The sequence below is a fragment of the Cloeon dipterum genome, chromosome 1 (assembly GCF_949628265.1).
Source record: "Cloeon dipterum chromosome 1, ieCloDipt1.1, whole genome shotgun sequence".
NCBI classification, from domain to species: domain Eukaryota; kingdom Metazoa; phylum Arthropoda; class Insecta; order Ephemeroptera; family Baetidae; genus Cloeon; species Cloeon dipterum.
In genome coordinates, this window is record NC_088786.1 from 5,140,001 (window position 1) to 5,156,793 (window position 16,793).

The following is a 16,793-nucleotide window of genomic DNA, read 5'->3' on the forward strand; positions in this document are numbered from 1 at the left end:
AACGTAGCGGGTCAATGTGGGCGTGCCCACGCAACGACCCCTTTCTGCAATAATTAATAAGCAGAATATTCCTTACGATTCTCGCGATTCTCCAATTTTGTTCCAGTGAATGTCTTTTAATTTCTGTCAAACATAATTTCTGTTTTAAGTCAAGTCAAAACTTAGAGCACATTATTAAGGACAATGGAAAACGTAGATGGAAATGTCGCTTCGTCTTCTGCCTTACGTGAAGACCTTGTAAGCAAAACACAACATTCAAGTGGGCATTTTAAAATGATAAGCCACGCTCTAATAAATTTGAATTTTCTTTATTTCCATTCAAAGTAAAAACTGGAGTTGGATGAATATTTTACTATTGCAGGTGAGGACGGCTGTGCAGTTTTTGACAAATCCCAAAGTGAAAGACAGCTCAAAGGATCACAAAGAGGCATTTTTAAAGAAAAAAGGACTGACTGACGCAGAAATTTCTGCCGCATTTCAAAGGTCACTAACAGCATCGTTTGAACCAACTGTGCCAGTATGAATGAGAAGGCTTTGGCAGTGCTTCAAAATATTTATTGGGGGCTAAATATTTCAGCAACTCCCAGTAGCTCTTCCTCCCCAGTACTATGGCCCTCCTCAGCAGCTCATCGTGCAGCAGTCCTTCTGGTCCAGCTGGTGGAACGTTACCAGGGCTGTCATAGTCATTGGTGGATTCTCTTGTAGCCTGTATTATCTTTTCGACGTATGCATCTTGAGCTTATTAAGCAAAAGCAAACAATGTATTATAATATTTTTGCATGCAATTTAGAAATACCTTGGACCTGCATTGTTTGGCAAAAGAGACGAGCTCGTCAAGGTGGAGAAGAGCTTGGATTCTCTGGAGCGAAAAGTGAATGAGGCTCTTGTGTCCCTCGCGCAGGTGACATTAACGTTGGAGAAGCAACAATACGAACTTGCCAAGTTGACTGAAGAGGCAAAGAGTGATTCAAACGGCAGTGCAGTAGCTAAAATCGAGTCTGAAATCGCCAGCTTGAAGGGAATCCTTCTCAGCAGGCAAATTAAACAAATTTTAACTCTTAGCAGTATTTATAACATCTCATTGTTTTCAAATCAGGAAACAGTTTCCCATTCGGCCCAGTGGAACAAGTGGCATTCCTGCATGGCAGATGAAGTCCAAAGATGAAGATATCCCTTCTAAGGACCCCAGTCCAGCAAGCAATGGAACCAGCAGCCCGGAGTTGGTGGAGGCTCTTGAGGCGTCAGACTCGCCCGGAGAACAAATTCATTCCGACTAGACAAGATATCAGTAGCTCTGTGATCTCTTTTTGTTCCCTAGCCAAATGCTAGTTATTTGTTCACCTTTCGCTTCCTGGATGCAAGGACCTTTTTTACGAATGAGAATTTGTGGCCTGTTCAATGTTAATTTGTTTATATTTAAAATAAAAAGCAATTATTGTTTAGCTGTGATTAGTTTTATTTTGATAAGGTCGGTGACACTTCAGGGGGTTACATGATTTAGAGGTTCCTAGACACCAATTTCGAGACACGTAACAGTAAAATTACTTGAACCACATTTTACGTACCCCACAACATAACCTTGCGAATATTCCGAGTTGGTAAGAGTTGAATGTACTGCTTTAATTCCCTCAACACTGAGCAGGAAATGCGAGTTGGAAATTGAAAGTGAAGAGACTAGCATTTTTGTTCTCAAAAGAAACCGCTCAAGATGCATGAGCGTCTGACATTGTGAGTGATCATTCTAATAGCATAAGGCAACAAACACTTCTTTCCGGATCTGCAATTTGTACAACTAACCTTTGTTTGGAAGAGATCAACTCTTAAAAAACAAAATCTTAGAAGACGCTTTCATACGCTACAGTAGCAATGAAAATGAAAAATAATTAACATACGTTATACGCAAACACGCATTTGGGACAAATGGCAAGACTCATACTACGATTGCAATCATTCTAAATGAAAAAATAATAATTTGTACTTGCACAGGCAGAGCAACATCTGCTAGCATAATATTGCTTCAAAGTGCAGTTGGTTGGTTGGTTGTTCGTTTGGTGAGCAGAGACTTGTTTGTTGCCGCTGCTAAACAAAAAAGTTAAAATTCGAAACAGTCCCTAGAGTTGGTCAACAAATAACTCATGGCCAACAATGCATTCAAAAATGAAATTACGAGAGACTTATGATACAACTTTTAGAATTAGGTATGTACAGTCACACTTACCCGCTAGTATTAGTTAAAATTCTAATATCTTTTATAAAAAGAGCAAGAAAACTAACATCAGGGATGTTATTCCGCTATTTTACTTTCTCACTTCCTCAAACCCTGGAGAAAAAACTGGGGAATAAATTTATCTTGCTAACTGCATCTCAGCTCATCTTTTTTCTCTCATGTGAACATTATAATTTTAGCTCAAAGTTGTGCTCTGAATAGTAATGTCTTTTGTGTACAAGTAGGTTTCGTTCTTTTATCTTGATGAGGATCATCACATTTCATCAAAGTTGGAGGAGTCTGTAGCGTTTTTATCTCCCCAAATCACACACTCAGCACAGTCTCTTGCAAGTTATGACTCGGCAGCGCTGCTGGTTGAGGATCCTCAACATCTCCAACTCTCCTTCTTACGCTCTGCATCTACACAAGCGAAGTAAATAAAATAAATGCTTATTTAATTATCCTCAGACGAACCGATTATTTAAGTCGCATGCAGAAAGCAGTATCAAGCGTTTCTAGTCTATAAGATAACTTCAGAAATTCATCTCGATTTCTCAAACTAATGTGGCACGCGACAACATTAATTTAATGTTTTGATTGGCGCGTGCATACAGCACATATTTGTTATTGATTGCTACTGTTAAGTGTATTTAATCGTACTTAATAAACAATATTTACATGAGCAGGATTCAATTGCTCGATCAAAGTCTAAAATATAGAATTAGATTTATGGCGAGGAAAGTTGTTGGAGTAAATTTCCAAGCAACGGGAACAAAGTCAGTTTTTCTTACAACATAAAGTCTTTAATTTGTTTGTGATTAATTTAGACTATTTTCGAGCGTAAAATTTAATGGGAAACAGTTTAGCTTGACACTTTCATTAAAAATGAATTGAAAGAAAAGGTTGCAACCTGAAAGGATCCCCTCATATTAGCAAAACTGAAATCTCCATCAATAACAATATGTTAAGTGCTTAAAAATAAATATTTTGCGACCAGATTATAAAAAAAAACAATCAAATACCTCAGAGGTTTGCTGATTTGGCAAAGCGTAAAAACACAGATGGGGAAAAAGACTTTGGGATGCACCCTATTAGACAGGAAAATGAAAGAAGTGACCCTAAAATGAATAAAAATTGCATTCACCAATGACACGATTTGAAAAAAAAACTTTTTGAAAAATTAGAAGCGGTTAATTTTTTTTTTTGTAAATTTGATTATTCCAATATGATGTTGTTTAAGGTGTACCACAATGACACAAACGAAATTCAGAAAAATGGGCCAGTGTGCGGAAAACTCCGCTCTAAGTTTACTGCAGTGCACTCAGGTTTATCTTACAAAAAAAATAAAGATTTATCGAATGCTCTGCAACATTGAAAGTACTAAAAGTTTGATGGATATCACTCAATTAATATGTGGTCGGTTAATTTGATGGCTGGAAGTCAGTCACGAAACACTCACTACTGCTATTTGTACACTTTATCTTCTACATGATACATCAGGCAACTGACAGAATCAAACTGTCCACAAATGAGTGATTCAATTAAAAGCTGTTTACAACAGAATTGAAAATAGAGAAGGGTACTGCACCTGTGTGCGCTACCACTGTCTATGGATGTGCAGATTTCTGCTGAGGACACTTCGCACATCTTGGGTGAACCTCAGGGCGTCAAGCACTGGAAGCAGGTTGAGCAGTGCCGTGTCTGATGGGTCACTGAACCACGAACGGATGGGAATCGCATTGTCTGCAATAAAAACCTGGTGTTAAATACACTGAAGAGGATGGCAGCCAAATTGCATCACCTGGATAGGAACGGTACGCTCCGGGTGAGTTGTCAAGTATGAAAATGGAGCTGAGATCTGAGCAGATGGCAGAAAGATTCTTGGTGTAGCTGCCCAACTCGGGCGTGCAGTGCTGGCGGTAGTAGCGTCTTTGTAGGATGCCGCGCGAGTTGTCCAGTTTATCAGCCACAGCTGCTCCGTAAATTTCCATACTGGCCGTGAATACGACCAACTCATACCATTGGGAAACCTTAAAAATCGCATTACGCACAAGTTAGTTACTTAAACAAACCCCTTCAATATATTCATGGACGAAAACCAGACTATCATCCGGTCTAAATAGAAAAGCTACTGTTGATTGCCAAACTCTGAATGCAATTTAATGACCCTGTGAGTATTGGCCTAGTTTCAATTTGAATGTTATTTAATGTGCCCTTGATTCGGAATTAATGTTTATTTTAAAATATAACTGAGCCATTCAGTGAAAAAAACATGAAGATAAAATATTTAATCTAGTAGTCAGTTTCTATCTTTCAAGTTAAGCTCCCGTTTAAGTTTTCTTTGTCAGTAAAGCAAGCATAAAATTGAAAATTTTCTATTTAATTTTTTCCCTCTTTTAAAGCGCCAGGAACTGGGCAAAATCAACTTGTAGAATAGATTAATGGTGGATCCTAGACTAGATTTAACTTGCATGACTAAATATTAATATTTACATATTTGCAACTTTCCTGATATTTAAACAGACGTTCTGTAAATTGTGATTTAAAATTTGATGACAGCAGCTTTTGACTCTAAATAATCTGTAGATTTCTGATATGAGTTACTTATAGTGGAACTTACAATGTCGAGGAAGAAGTCAACGTGGGGCCTTTTGTGCACAAAGAAACGGACAGGGTGTCTATCAATGACTACTTTGAGGACAAAGTCGGGTGGAGTGCCTGGCTTGACTGTCTGTCTGACGACTCCATCGTGGTGCGAGTGTATCAGGGTCTCGTCCAAGTCCAGCACCAGCACCTTCCTGCGGACAATGCCTGAGGACAGAAAGCGCACCTGTGAGCCGGCCAGCATTCTCGACCAAAGCCGACAACTTACTGAGTCTGTGTCTTGAAAGCGGAGACAGCGGGAAAAGTTCGTACTTGACGGGCTGGTGCTTTGCAACCTGCAAGCAATTGCACACTTTGTCAATGTTTGATAGCGGCTTTTGGCAGCACAGCCGACTCGGCTGTAAATTTGGCGTTAGTTGCATAAAATCGGCGCCAGTTTTGGCACGCCTTCAAGGGCACTAACACGACATAACCCGCTTATCGGTCCATTATCTAATGACCATGAGTGATTGGAGAGTTTGGAAAGGAGCATGGGAGGCTTACGAAGAATTAGGACAGAAGAGGCCCACAAAATATGAATTTCAGCTATTTTTTCCGGCAACCTTTTAGTACATCATAAAATTAAAAAAAGAATACATACCCAAAATTATTTTTACTGCTTGACTTTTATTCTTAAGCTCCTTGAAAATGGTTTTCTCAAACTCAACCAAAAACTCATTACATACACCAAATTAATATTGAATGATTTTAATTAAAAATAACCGTTGTGATGGTCGAGGTATTCAAATTGCACACCGACCAAACCACAAACATAGCAAGGGGGAGGGGACACCTTAACTCTGTCACGGGCAAAAGTCGAGAGTGGGGTCCCCCAGGCCCGAATCCCTCTAACACCCTTTTTGATTCTCGTGCCGACAGCCCCTCGAGGGCCGCGGGGCTCGATATGTGAATCCAGAATTTCACTAGACACTTACCGCGCGAACCTGTTTCTTGAACAAGAAGCAGATGCAGGTCCATATTTTGGAGGCGAGCAAGAGAAACGCGCGAAGCCCCATCTGCACCTGTTTCAGCATTTGTGCTCGTTTATTGGGAAGCGGTGACCAAGAAGCCTGCTGTCCCGACACGTCCGGTTACCTTATTCACAGTCAGCAGCAGAAAAATCGCAAACAAATTCCGCCGAGTTATCCGCAGCCGCCATCACTTCATTGTCCCATCTTCGCTTCGACTAGCATTCGCATTTTGCCGAGAATGCATGCGCGCGCTCTACCAACCGGCGAATAAAGTACGACAACAACTCACGATCGCTCCCTTAGAAACCTTTGAACAGGCTTCGCGCAAAACCAACAGCCCCAAAGAGCTCTTTCCTGCCTTTTTATGACGTGTTTCAATGAAAATTTAAGTGTAGTGAGATAGTAAACAAATATATAACACTTTTGAGTTGTTATATATTTAATTATATTATGCGCAACACACTACAATCATTGAACTCATGACTGTGACTGAGTAAATAAATGGAATGGGCGGATTATAGGAATTATGCTGGGGTTTAAAGGATGTTAATAAGTTTTCTATAATAATTCATTTTCAAATTTATTATTACTTTTAAAAGGTTTATTAATGCGCGAACTCTATTGCAAAAGGATTCTGATTGATAATTCTCAATAATTCAAAAAATAATCAATCATTGACAGGTGGTGTAAGGTATAGGTTTTTTCTATTTTTTATTTTATTTATATGTATATATTTAATATCCTTTAAAAAAAATTGTAATTTTTACAACATTTTAGGAGTGAGAGGAACAATTCACAAAAACACACCCTTTTAAACCTAATCTAAAGATTAGGTTTACCATAGTAAATATCACACATACTAGACTGATTTAATCTTACTGTTAAAATAATCCCCTTATTGATATTATACACATATTTATTTTTGTATTGCAAAAAATAGAATAAATATTTAGAAATTTTATGAATTATCGTGGATAAAAAGAAGCAGCATTAATTAGTACGTTTTAAAAAAAATGTAAAAGAATTATTAAATTATTAATCCAAAGCATATTCTCAAAAATTTATTTATTTTCTTCGCAAATTGGTTTGAATGGTAGTGGTAGCTGAAAAATATTAACGACTTTTGTGAGTGAAGTAAAATCTATAGAATTAGTTATAAGAGCGCTCAACTCGCTTGATTTAAAGACAAAATAAGCGTTTTTTATTTAAAAGCAGTAGTAGATTTTTTGCAGATTTCAAGAAAATCCGTAAATATCCGATTGTAATGATGACGTGTTTTTTTAAATTTTATATTAGAATGAGCCTGCACTTTTAGGTGGAAATGAACAATATATCTCTGCTTTGCAAGCGGGTCTCAGCAGTCCGTGCAAGACACAAAATAATAATAATACAAATCCCCCCCATTCATGATTATAATTTGAGAAATTCATAGTCTGATGGTGAGCGAATATTATTTTTTTATTACATATTTCCTTTTTTTCCTTTCAGTTAGACATTTTATTAATTAAAAATGTATATTAAATTTAATTCATTAGTCAGAATAAATCCATTGTAAATTACACTATATTGTCTTATTTTTTACTCGTGAAAATTTTCTATTACACCTCAATAAAGTTCATTTTAATAATTGTTTTTATTACGCAAAGTTCAGCAACCAGCAACAACTTGAGCCCCACCCTTGTGCTCCCCTGCACCGACAAGCAAACAGCGTCTCCTCTCCAGCTGTTTTAGCACCATGCCGGCTTGAGCAGGCTTGAGAGCCGCAGCCGCATGTTGTGAGGTGACGTGTGTGTAGAGATGAGCAAGAGAGAATTATTATTGAGGTGAGAAGAGGTGGAGGAAAACCGAAGGAGAAAAAAGTGAAAAGTGAAATCGGTTGCGGCTAGCTGTCTCTGAATTGTATCCTCGCTTTTCTCCCATTGACGAGTCGAATCTCTAAAGGGAGAGAGGAAGGAAGGCCAGACCTGAAAGGACCTCTCAGTCACCTCAAAAAGAATCTGCATTACAAATTTCAAGCAACAGCACCGTTTTCATTCGAGATGTCGCAAAGGAAGGTTGTGATTCTTTCGGCAGCTAGGACGCCAATCGGTAATTTTTGGGTTATTGAAATTTTCGAAACGTTTTGTGATTAATTCGAATTAGTAAAGAGGTTAATACATACAGGTTTAGCCCAACTTTCTAAATTCTTCTCGATTATATAGTTGTAGTTTTAATAACGAAATTATTCTCTGGAATTTTGAACTCCTGTTTCAAATATATACATGAATTTTAATTTTCTTCAATCTTTGCTTCAATGTCTATTAAAAAAAATAATTCGTAATTTCAGCATTTCCTGCGACTGGCCTTTAGTGAAATTTGTTTGTATATTGTGATATATATCTGAACGTTAAATTATATAATTTAAATTCCAGGTTCATTCTGTGGTGCCTTGTCGACTTTGAAAGCCCATGATTTGGGCAGTGTCGTCATCAAAGAAGCATTGAACAGAGCCAAATTGGATCCCAGCGCTGTCAATGAGGTTATCATGGGACAGGTAAAATAAATTATATATTCGATATCCATTGATTTTTTAGCTCTATTCACAAAAAAATGTCTAGTGCTTCCTTCTAATACAATTTTAATTTAAAAATTAATTCAGAATATGAGACGTTAATTTATAATATTTTAAAAGAAATAAATGCGCTATAATTCTGCTGGATTCTCAATTTATATATACTTACAAGACGATCAGTTAAATTTTTGTGTAATTTTTCAGGCTCTAAGTGCTGGCCAGGGACAAAACCCTGCGAGACAGGCTTCTGTAAATGCAGGAGTTCCTCACTCAGTGCCTGCTTACTCGATAAATATGCTGTGCGGATCTGGACTAAAGTACGTCTGAGCTTTTCTAAATGGCATTATTCTAAAATTATCAATATTTCGGCAGATCTGTTGGCGTCGGGGCTGCATCCATCTTGAGCGGGGCCAGTGATTTTGTTGTTGCTGGCGGCCAGGAAAGCATGAGCCAGGCCCAGCACTCGATGCTTTTGCGGACAGGTACCAAAATGGGAGTGGCTACCATGACAGACACCATGCTGTCCGACGGACTGACAGACGCGTTTCTAAACTGCCACATGGGCATCACTGCTGAGAACGTGGCCAAGCAGTGGTCTATTACTAGAGAGGAGCAAGACCAGATGGCCCTCAACTCGCAGCACAAAACGGAAGCCGCCCAGAAGGCTGGACACTTTGACCAGGAGTTGGTAGCCGTTTCTGTGCCTGTGCCCAGGAAAGAGCCAAAACTAGTGCTTGTAGACGAATATCCCAAGCATGGGGCGTCCATTGAGGCCATGACCAAGCTGAGACCAGCCTTTGACAAGGTAATAATCCCTTAATTTTTCTAATCTTAAATTTTCGCTTTCTCAAGTTTCAATAATCTAGATTCATTATGAAACTTAAAATGCTTAAAACAATTGATGACAACGGTCTCAGTATTCTAAAGGCTTTTTGTTAGACTAAGGAACATCCTCTTGGTATTTATTTGTAAAATTAAAATTAGTATTCACAAGTCCTCAACGGTAGGGTTATTAACGACCGATGTTTAGGTAAGCTATGTTCTCATTATTAGTTTCATGTCCTCGGTAGTATAGTGGTCAGTATCCCCGCCTGTCACGCGGGAGACCGGGGTTCGATTCCCCGCCGGGGAGGCTTTTTTGCTCTCCGTATTAAACGAGTAGCTAACATTATTGTATTAATTGATGCTTTTTAAATTAATATATTTCTATTTTACGGCAGAAAAACGAAATACAGACAAAATTGGTTAGCGATTATTTCGATTCAAAATTATATTGCGGATCAGCAGAGCATAATTCTATCTTATTTAGCTTTCACTCGCTTGGTTAATTCAAAATTTGACTTGAGTAATAATGATAAATTTGAAGTGAAAATTAGCTCTGCGTCAACTAGTTTTTCTATTAATTACAGTCTGGAACTGTCACCGCCGGCAATGCATCTGGTATTAATGACGGTGCTGCTGCCGTGGTGTTGGCTGAGGAAGGCGCTGCCAAAGCAAAAGGATTGACTCCAATGGCCAGTGTAGTGTCATTTGCTCAGGTCGGGGTTGATCCAGCCGTCATGGGAATTGGGCCTGTCTCGGCCGTCAAAGCAGCTGTAAGTAACTAACTAATTTTAATTTTTTAATGAGAATAATTTAAATTGGCATTTAAATTAGACATTAAAATTAGAGAAGCAATTTCTTATTTTCTTACAGATTATTTATTTTTTTAAAATTCCTTAACCTAATTTCAGATTGAGAAAGCTGGCTGGAAGATTGAGGATGTTGAAGTTTTTGAATTGAATGAAGCATTTGCTTCTCAATCAATTGCTGTTGCTAAAGATTTGGGCATTGACGCCAGCAAGATCAACATTAATGGAGGAGCCATTGCACTTGGCCACCCTATTGGCGCCTCAGGTACGCATTTCTAAACTTTGCCTTTGAGTTGAAAGTAATTTTGTCATTTTCAAAGGTGCTCGAGTCCTAGTAACCTTGCTTTACGCCATGAAGAGAACCAGTGCTAAAAAGGGGGTTGCATCCCTGTGTGTTGGAGGTGGAATGGGAGTCGCGATGTGTGTCGAGATGTCGTAGCTCATTTTCAGTGCCTTATAATAAGCATGCTGTGTATTTAAATCAACGTCCAGCATTTTTTATCATTTTTACCGTATTTACCACTTTTATTAATAACCCCACCAATGTTTCATATTTTTGCGTATGTTATAGAACTCTCAAGTATTGTTTGCTCCATTATCAAAAGAGTATTTTAAAATTGAATTAAATATTAGTTATTATTATTTGATTTATTGTGATTTGTTAAGTCAAGGAGTATTATAATATTTCTACCGTGCTGGATGTATTGAAAAGACGCCAATAATACTGAAATTCAGTAGTGGGTCTAATCCTACGTCAAACCTAGAAATGAGAAAGCCAGTTATTTTTTAGCAACTGCTAAGAGTGTACCAAACGATCCATTGATATTAGTTAAGTTGCACTAACTTCAATGGACTACTTTACTGACTCATGTTATTGACAAAAAATGTCAAGTAGCAATTTGCAGGTGATGAGGTTGGCATGTTACGAATGTAAAATTTTAATATGTTCATTAATAAAATCTTATTGATTTTCTTATCAGAATATTTCATTATAGACCGATAAAGTAATATATATATATATATATATATATATATATATATATATATATATATATATATATATATATATATATTAGCATCAATCAACATTGGAATCTCTCAGTTCAATCAAAGCAATTTGGTTTTAATCATTAAATATAATTATCAAAGAGTAGAAGTATAAAATCAAAGACATTGAATAGACCACATAAAATACCATGAATTTATTAACTTAAACTACAATCCTAAGCGCTTAGGCGTCCTCATTGGTGTTCCTGGCGCCCTCCTGGGAGTCCTGGAGTCTTTGGTTCCTAACTCAATGACTTCCGATCTGATAAAAATATTAATAAATGAAATAACCAGATGATTAGTAAATTTAATAGATCCCTTACTTTCTAATGCTAGCTAGTTGTTGCCTCTCCTTTTCCTTCTTACGCTCTACGATTTCCTCCTGCGCCTTCTTCATTTGGTCCTCCATGGTCTGTTGATGGACTAGAGCCAGCTGACGCTTTTCCCTGCCAGATTTACCTCCCTGTTTGATGGAGAAGAACATTGGGCCCAACTCTGCGAGCCACGTTCCTTCGACAGCTGTTACGCATTGCATGTATTCCTGTTAAAGACGAAACGATTTAATAGGAAACTCAAATTCGATGAAAAAAAAAACGATTCTTTACCTTTGCTGTCATGATGAGTTCGTGGTAAACTACATAGTCAGGTGTGAATCCCATTCCAAAGAGGGCGGAGGTGGGGTGCAAATGGCAAGGCATGCCTGTTCGGCAGTTGACGTACTCGCCAATGCCCTTCAGCCTTGCAGCTTGGTGGAAGTAAGCAGAGCAAATGCATTTGCGAATCACGTCCCAGTCAGTGCCGCAGGACACCACTTTCATCTTGTGTTGTTCCATGATGTCCTTGAGCTGCTGCCGCACCTCTCGCACCTTTCTCATCGCCTTGATGTGAATAAAGTGTTCGTTACACCAACCACCAGAATACCTGAACAGAGGGAAGATAAATAGGGAATTATTAAACAGAATATTTAATTACTTGTTCATTTTCCACTGATTGTAGACATTCAAGTATGTCAAGTGGTCCGATTCAGGTACTTGAAACTTCTCCCTGACTCCATCAGCTTCCTCTTCCCTTCCCTTGGGACGGTAGAAGATGGAGGGAACAGATAGCATTGACACTAGAAATAAGTAAGTAACGTTAATAACACCAGGCTTTTGTTGATTTTTGACATTAACATTTAATTTGCTACTAACCAATAATGAGAATATCAGCAGAGCATCCCATTCTCTCAGACACAATCAACATTTGACACAGAGGAGGATCGAGGGGGAACTCGGCCATCTGCCTGCCCAGAGGGGTCAAACTGCCTGTGTTGTCGAGAGCACCAAGGATCCAAAGTTGGTACATTGAATTGAGGATGTTGTCTTGTGGAGGAGGGTCCATGAAGTGGAATTGTAACAGATCCTGCACACCCAAGGACTTCAGCAACAGCACTGTGTTTGCCAGGTTGGTTCTTTGAATCTCAGGCACAGTTCCAGCCAAAAGTTCGTCTTTGTATTGCTTGTCCGTGTATAACCTGGTTCAATAGAAAACAAAGTCAAAATCTTTTTATTCTTTGGAACTGCTTTTAATTATTCTTTAAAGAAGCATTGGTTGCAAAAATTACCTGAAAGCCTGGCCAGGTCCTGTACGACCAGCACGTCCAGAGCGTTGATTTGCATTTGCTTGACTGATGGGGTAAATCTGTAGAGCATCCATACCAATCCTGGGATTGTATACTTTCAATTTGCAGTATCCAGCATCAACCACAAAAATGATTCCATCCACTGGAATTGTCAGAATAAATAAAGTAGTTTAGGTCAAAAGCTAATATATATCTAAACACAAATATAAATGAAATTTTAACTGAATTCCTTCTTGAAGGAGGATGAAACACAAAGTAATTACTAAAAATGGATAAGAGCGCGGAAAATTTTACAAAACAGATCTACTAGCGCGAAATAAACACAAAAATTGTCTCCATGTTTACTTCTATATATTCTGGTTTATAAAAGCAAGCTTGTTAATTGAACAGTCATCAGCTATCCTTTGTTAAAAATAATGATCCCTCACCATAATCTTGCTTCTCAAACCATTTGAATGGAAGAAAAAATGTGTACAAAGTCAGCGAATCTCACCTGTAAGTGAAGTTTCTGCAATATTTGTGGCTACAATGCACTTCCTTAGTCCATCAGGAGCTCTTTGGAAAATCTTGGCTTGTAAATCTGACGGCAGTTGCGAGTAGATGGGCAGAATGGCCAGCTGCGGCGCATTATCAATCTCTCCGAGACGCTCTGTCAGCACGTCACAAGTGACCTCAATGTCCTCCTGTCCTGGCATGAAGATCAGGATGTCTCCAACGGTGGGCTGCAAGTGCACTTGCAGCGCCTGCTTAACTGCTGCGTCAACGTAGTCTTCAACAGGATTCTTGCTGAAGATGACCTCCACTGGGAAGGTGCGTCCTGGAATCTTGAAGACTGGCACGTTGCCGAAGAACATGGCAAATTTGGTGGCGTCCATTGTAGCTGAAGTCACGATCAGCTTCAGGTCAGTACGCCGGGCAACAACCTGGAAATGATGGAAAGAGTTTGACACCATCCAATAAGGGAAACTAATCCAGGTTCCTAAATTATGTTTTGAAAATTGAAGAGCGTTAGAGGTCTCAGCCGCGAGATTTAAGGCGGCGGCTGGCGGGTCTGGCTATGCTGATTTTTTTGCCTTGCGGCCGCTTGAACGGCTGACAATAGTTAAAACGGAAGACATTTTTATCTCCTGCACCTATTAATTTATGACCACATGACCCAAAATTTGCCGGTAGGCGCGGCTGGCTGAGATCTGTATAGAGCATAAAATTACAAACCTCTCTGAGTAGTCCGAATAACACGTCAGTGGAAAGAGATCTTTCGTGAGCCTCGTCCATGATGACGGCACTGTAATGATCCAAATCAGCCTCTCGCAGAGACTCACGAAGCAAAATGCCGTCAGTCATGTACTTGATAATGGTTTTCTGCAAATATTATTAGTTAAAAAAGGACGTGGGAAAGTTTGAAACATTTACGTCTGAGGTGCAGTCTTCAAATCGGATGGCGTAGCCCACCTCGTCGCCCAGGGTGGTGCCCATTTCGTCACTGACACGTTTAGCGACTGACATGGCGGCAACTCTTCTTGGCTGAGTGCACCCAATCATTCCATACTTGGAGTAACCTTCCTCGTGCAGATACTGCGTCAGTTGGGTCGTTTTACCGCTGCCTGTTTCTCCCACAACAATGACCACATTGTTTTCTCGGATCACATTCAAAAGCTGCGAGTCGAGCGTTAAATAATACTGATCAGTATGAACAAATAATGATTTAATTACTTCTTGTCTGACGGCAAAGGCAGGCAGGTACCTCCGTTGTTGAGTGAATGTCTTTCTTTTAGCAAAATCACTGCTGGCGTTTCCTTTGTCATCTTTCATGTGTTGGGCGAATTTCTGATCAGTCCTGTAGTCGGTTTCGTCGTTATCGTTCAATTTCTCATCCTTGAAAAACACACACAATGATTCTAGAGATTGCAAGGATTCTAACTATGGTGAAACCACTGTCAATTTTCACTTTTATCAAATCTGTACAATTGTGGTGGCACTATACAAAAAAATTGCCCCTCTTCACACTGATATTTCAAATTGATCCCTAGATTTTAAACCTCACCCCTTGCAACCTTTCTATGCACTTACCGCGTCTTCCTCCTTTTTCTGGATGCCCATTATGTTGCCGATATTGGTGCCAGCCAACTCCCAGTGTTTCTTCTGAGCTCTCCTTCTTTCTTTCTGCTCTCTGAAAGCTCGCACAAGTGCGGAACCCTTTCTGGCCACCAAGGCCATGTCTGAGGTGGGGTCCTTGACGGGCACAACAGGTTCGGGTTGCTTTGTGAACACGATCCTGCCATCAAGGAAGGGTGGGACAATATTGTGCACCAAGAGGTGAACCCTGGCGATGCTTTCTTCCTCAAAATCCTCATCCAAATCGACCGCTTGCACAACACCCGAGGTCAGCATTCGATTCCTCTCCCAAAGCTCGTTGTCCTAAGATGAAAAAATGAAAGATTAAATGAACAAATCAAATAACTTGTTTGCACACCTTATTGATTTGCCTCTGTTGGGCCGACATTCGCTTGATTTTTCGCATCTCTAGCTGTTCCTCCCTTTTCTTTGTGTAGTCCTCAGACACATTGGCGAAGGGATTGTGCTGGTCGTCATAGCCTTCGTCCATTTGATACCACTCTCGGTCCAGCCGCTTCTGCTCGTCTTCCCAATCACCGTCATTCTCCCATTCAATCCTTTCTCCGTCTGTTGAGTCCAAGAATATTGTAAATAAATACATCTCAATTTAAATAAATATTAGACAGATTTTGCAAACTCTTAAAATAAAATGGAATTGAGAAAAAAAATCAAACTCGCCATCACGCCTGACTTGGCGCAATTAAAAGCTGTTGATCAATACAACCAATCTTTTTTTATACATCAGGACTTTTCACCTTTGTCAAAAGCGGGTGTAGCTCCAGTCCTCCTCCTATCCTTGGCCCAAGCATTGTACTTGAATGAAGGAGTCGGCAAAGGCGTGTCATCAGAGTTTCGTTTCCACCTCCTCTCTGAGCCTCTCTCAGACCAGTCTGTAGAGTCTCTGTGAGAACTTGGAGTTGGGAAGTCCCAAGTTGACCGCCTATGCATGAAAGGTCCATCATCGTCATCCCAGGAGGATCTGTAACGTTAATTATATTTGAAGTTGAAGCCAGCAACAACTCTAATCTCTGCATACCTTGACAAGTCCTTCGCACCCCTAAACTTTGGAGTTGATGGTTCATCAGCAAATCGAGGCGTCCGCTCAGACCGGTCAGATCTGTCGTAACGCTCCGACCTGTGGCTCCTCTCTGACCTGTCCCTTCTTCGGTCTGCATAATCAAAACAGTCAATCAGTTGGTTTTCTGTACTCTACTAAAAATAAACTTACCTTTATCTCGATCCCTTCTGTCTCTTCCTCTATCCCTGTCTTCATGCCGTGGACGTTTGGTTGATGCATGGATTCCCTTTTCCTGACTTCGATATTGTCGATCAGCAATCCTTTCTTTCGCCTCTTTAGATAAGCCGCCGGTGTGCGTAGGTGTTTCCTCGTACTTCGACCGGTAATGCCTGTGGGACAAATTCAGACCCATATCTCAATGAATTGTATTCAATTAATAAAGAGTTAATTAGAAATATTGATCACAAAAATTGTAGTTTTAACCTTAAACCTTACCTCTCTCTTTTGTCAGCCTTCCTTTGTTTTCCATTTTCTTCGTCACCCTCCTCCTGTTCTATCTTGATGGCAGATTTTTTCTCCTCATTTTGCTGTCTTTTCAAAGCTGAAATATACCAGTTTCATAAATTTTAACAAACGCAATTTTGAATTAATACAAAATATTTTGATGAAAGATGTGACACACTAGCTGACCTGCGAGTTTGTCAAGACCAAGGATTGAACCGGAAGACGGTATTAGAGGCTTCTTAAAGTCCTCATCTTCGCTTCCTTCTTTCTTCACCTTTTTCTTGATTATCAAGCCACCCTTTTCTTCAATATTAGAACCTTCAAGTCTATAAACAGAATCATCGTCCACATTGACCGCCTCCATGATTGTTTATGATTAAATAATGCTGTTACACCCAAGTTACACCCCCTCGGAAGAGCGGCAAAAAAGCTGAATTTAGCTTTTTTACATAGCGGACAATACACTGACAAGCATATATATGAGTC

At 39.5% G+C, this 16,793-nt stretch overlaps 4 protein-coding genes and 1 non-coding gene across 5 annotated transcripts; 3 read left to right on the plus strand and 2 right to left on the minus strand.

Moving 5' to 3' along the window:
* The first annotated feature begins 47 nt into the window (after nt 1-47).
* Nucleotides 48-1,442, plus strand: Pex14 (peroxin 14). The gene is made up of 5 exons (XM_065488888.1): nt 48-237; nt 362-517; nt 578-724; nt 791-1,035; nt 1,097-1,442. Exons 1-5 carry the CDS (start codon nt 184-186, stop codon nt 1,275-1,277), a joined length of 783 nt encoding a protein of 260 aa, XP_065344960.1. The 5' UTR covers nt 48-183; the 3' UTR covers nt 1,278-1,442.
* Dd (CTD nuclear envelope phosphatase 1-like protein dullard) lies at nt 1,433-6,067 on the minus strand. The gene is made up of 6 exons (XM_065488901.1): nt 5,785-6,067; nt 5,079-5,145; nt 4,827-5,017; nt 4,008-4,236; nt 3,795-3,949; nt 1,433-2,626 (listed from the first exon to the last, which is right to left on the minus strand). Exons 1-5 carry the CDS (start codon nt 5,881-5,883, stop codon nt 3,804-3,806), a joined length of 732 nt encoding a protein of 243 aa, XP_065344973.1. The 5' UTR covers nt 5,884-6,067; the 3' UTR covers nt 1,433-2,626; nt 3,795-3,803.
* Nucleotides 6,068-7,581: 1,514 nt separating this feature from the next.
* Nucleotides 7,582-10,978, plus strand: Acat2 (Acetyl-CoA acetyltransferase 2). Its single transcript, XM_065497488.1, has 7 exons — nt 7,582-7,908; nt 8,232-8,353; nt 8,576-8,688; nt 8,744-9,176; nt 9,781-9,966; nt 10,105-10,267; nt 10,323-10,978. Exons 1-7 carry the CDS (start codon nt 7,860-7,862, stop codon nt 10,439-10,441), a joined length of 1,185 nt encoding a protein of 394 aa, XP_065353560.1. The 5' UTR covers nt 7,582-7,859; the 3' UTR covers nt 10,442-10,978.
* Nucleotides 9,432-9,503, plus strand: TRNAD-GUC (transfer RNA aspartic acid (anticodon GUC)). Its single transcript has one exon. It is a non-coding gene; the product is annotated as a tRNA-Asp (tRNA).
* Nucleotides 10,979-11,180: 202 nt separating the features above from the next.
* l(1)G0007 (ATP-dependent RNA helicase l(1)G0007) lies at nt 11,181-16,720 on the minus strand. Its single transcript, XM_065491824.1, has 17 exons — nt 16,494-16,720; nt 16,299-16,404; nt 16,014-16,192; nt 15,822-15,954; nt 15,541-15,764; nt 15,144-15,352; nt 14,741-15,088; nt 14,384-14,545; nt 14,084-14,326; nt 13,886-14,032; nt 13,164-13,593; nt 12,653-12,812; nt 12,240-12,562; nt 12,022-12,163; nt 11,655-11,970; nt 11,373-11,590; nt 11,181-11,311 (listed from the first exon to the last, which is right to left on the minus strand). Exons 1-17 carry the CDS (start codon nt 16,669-16,671, stop codon nt 11,218-11,220), a joined length of 3,612 nt encoding a protein of 1,203 aa, XP_065347896.1. The 5' UTR covers nt 16,672-16,720; the 3' UTR covers nt 11,181-11,217.
* Nucleotides 16,721-16,793: the final 73 nt, after the last annotated feature.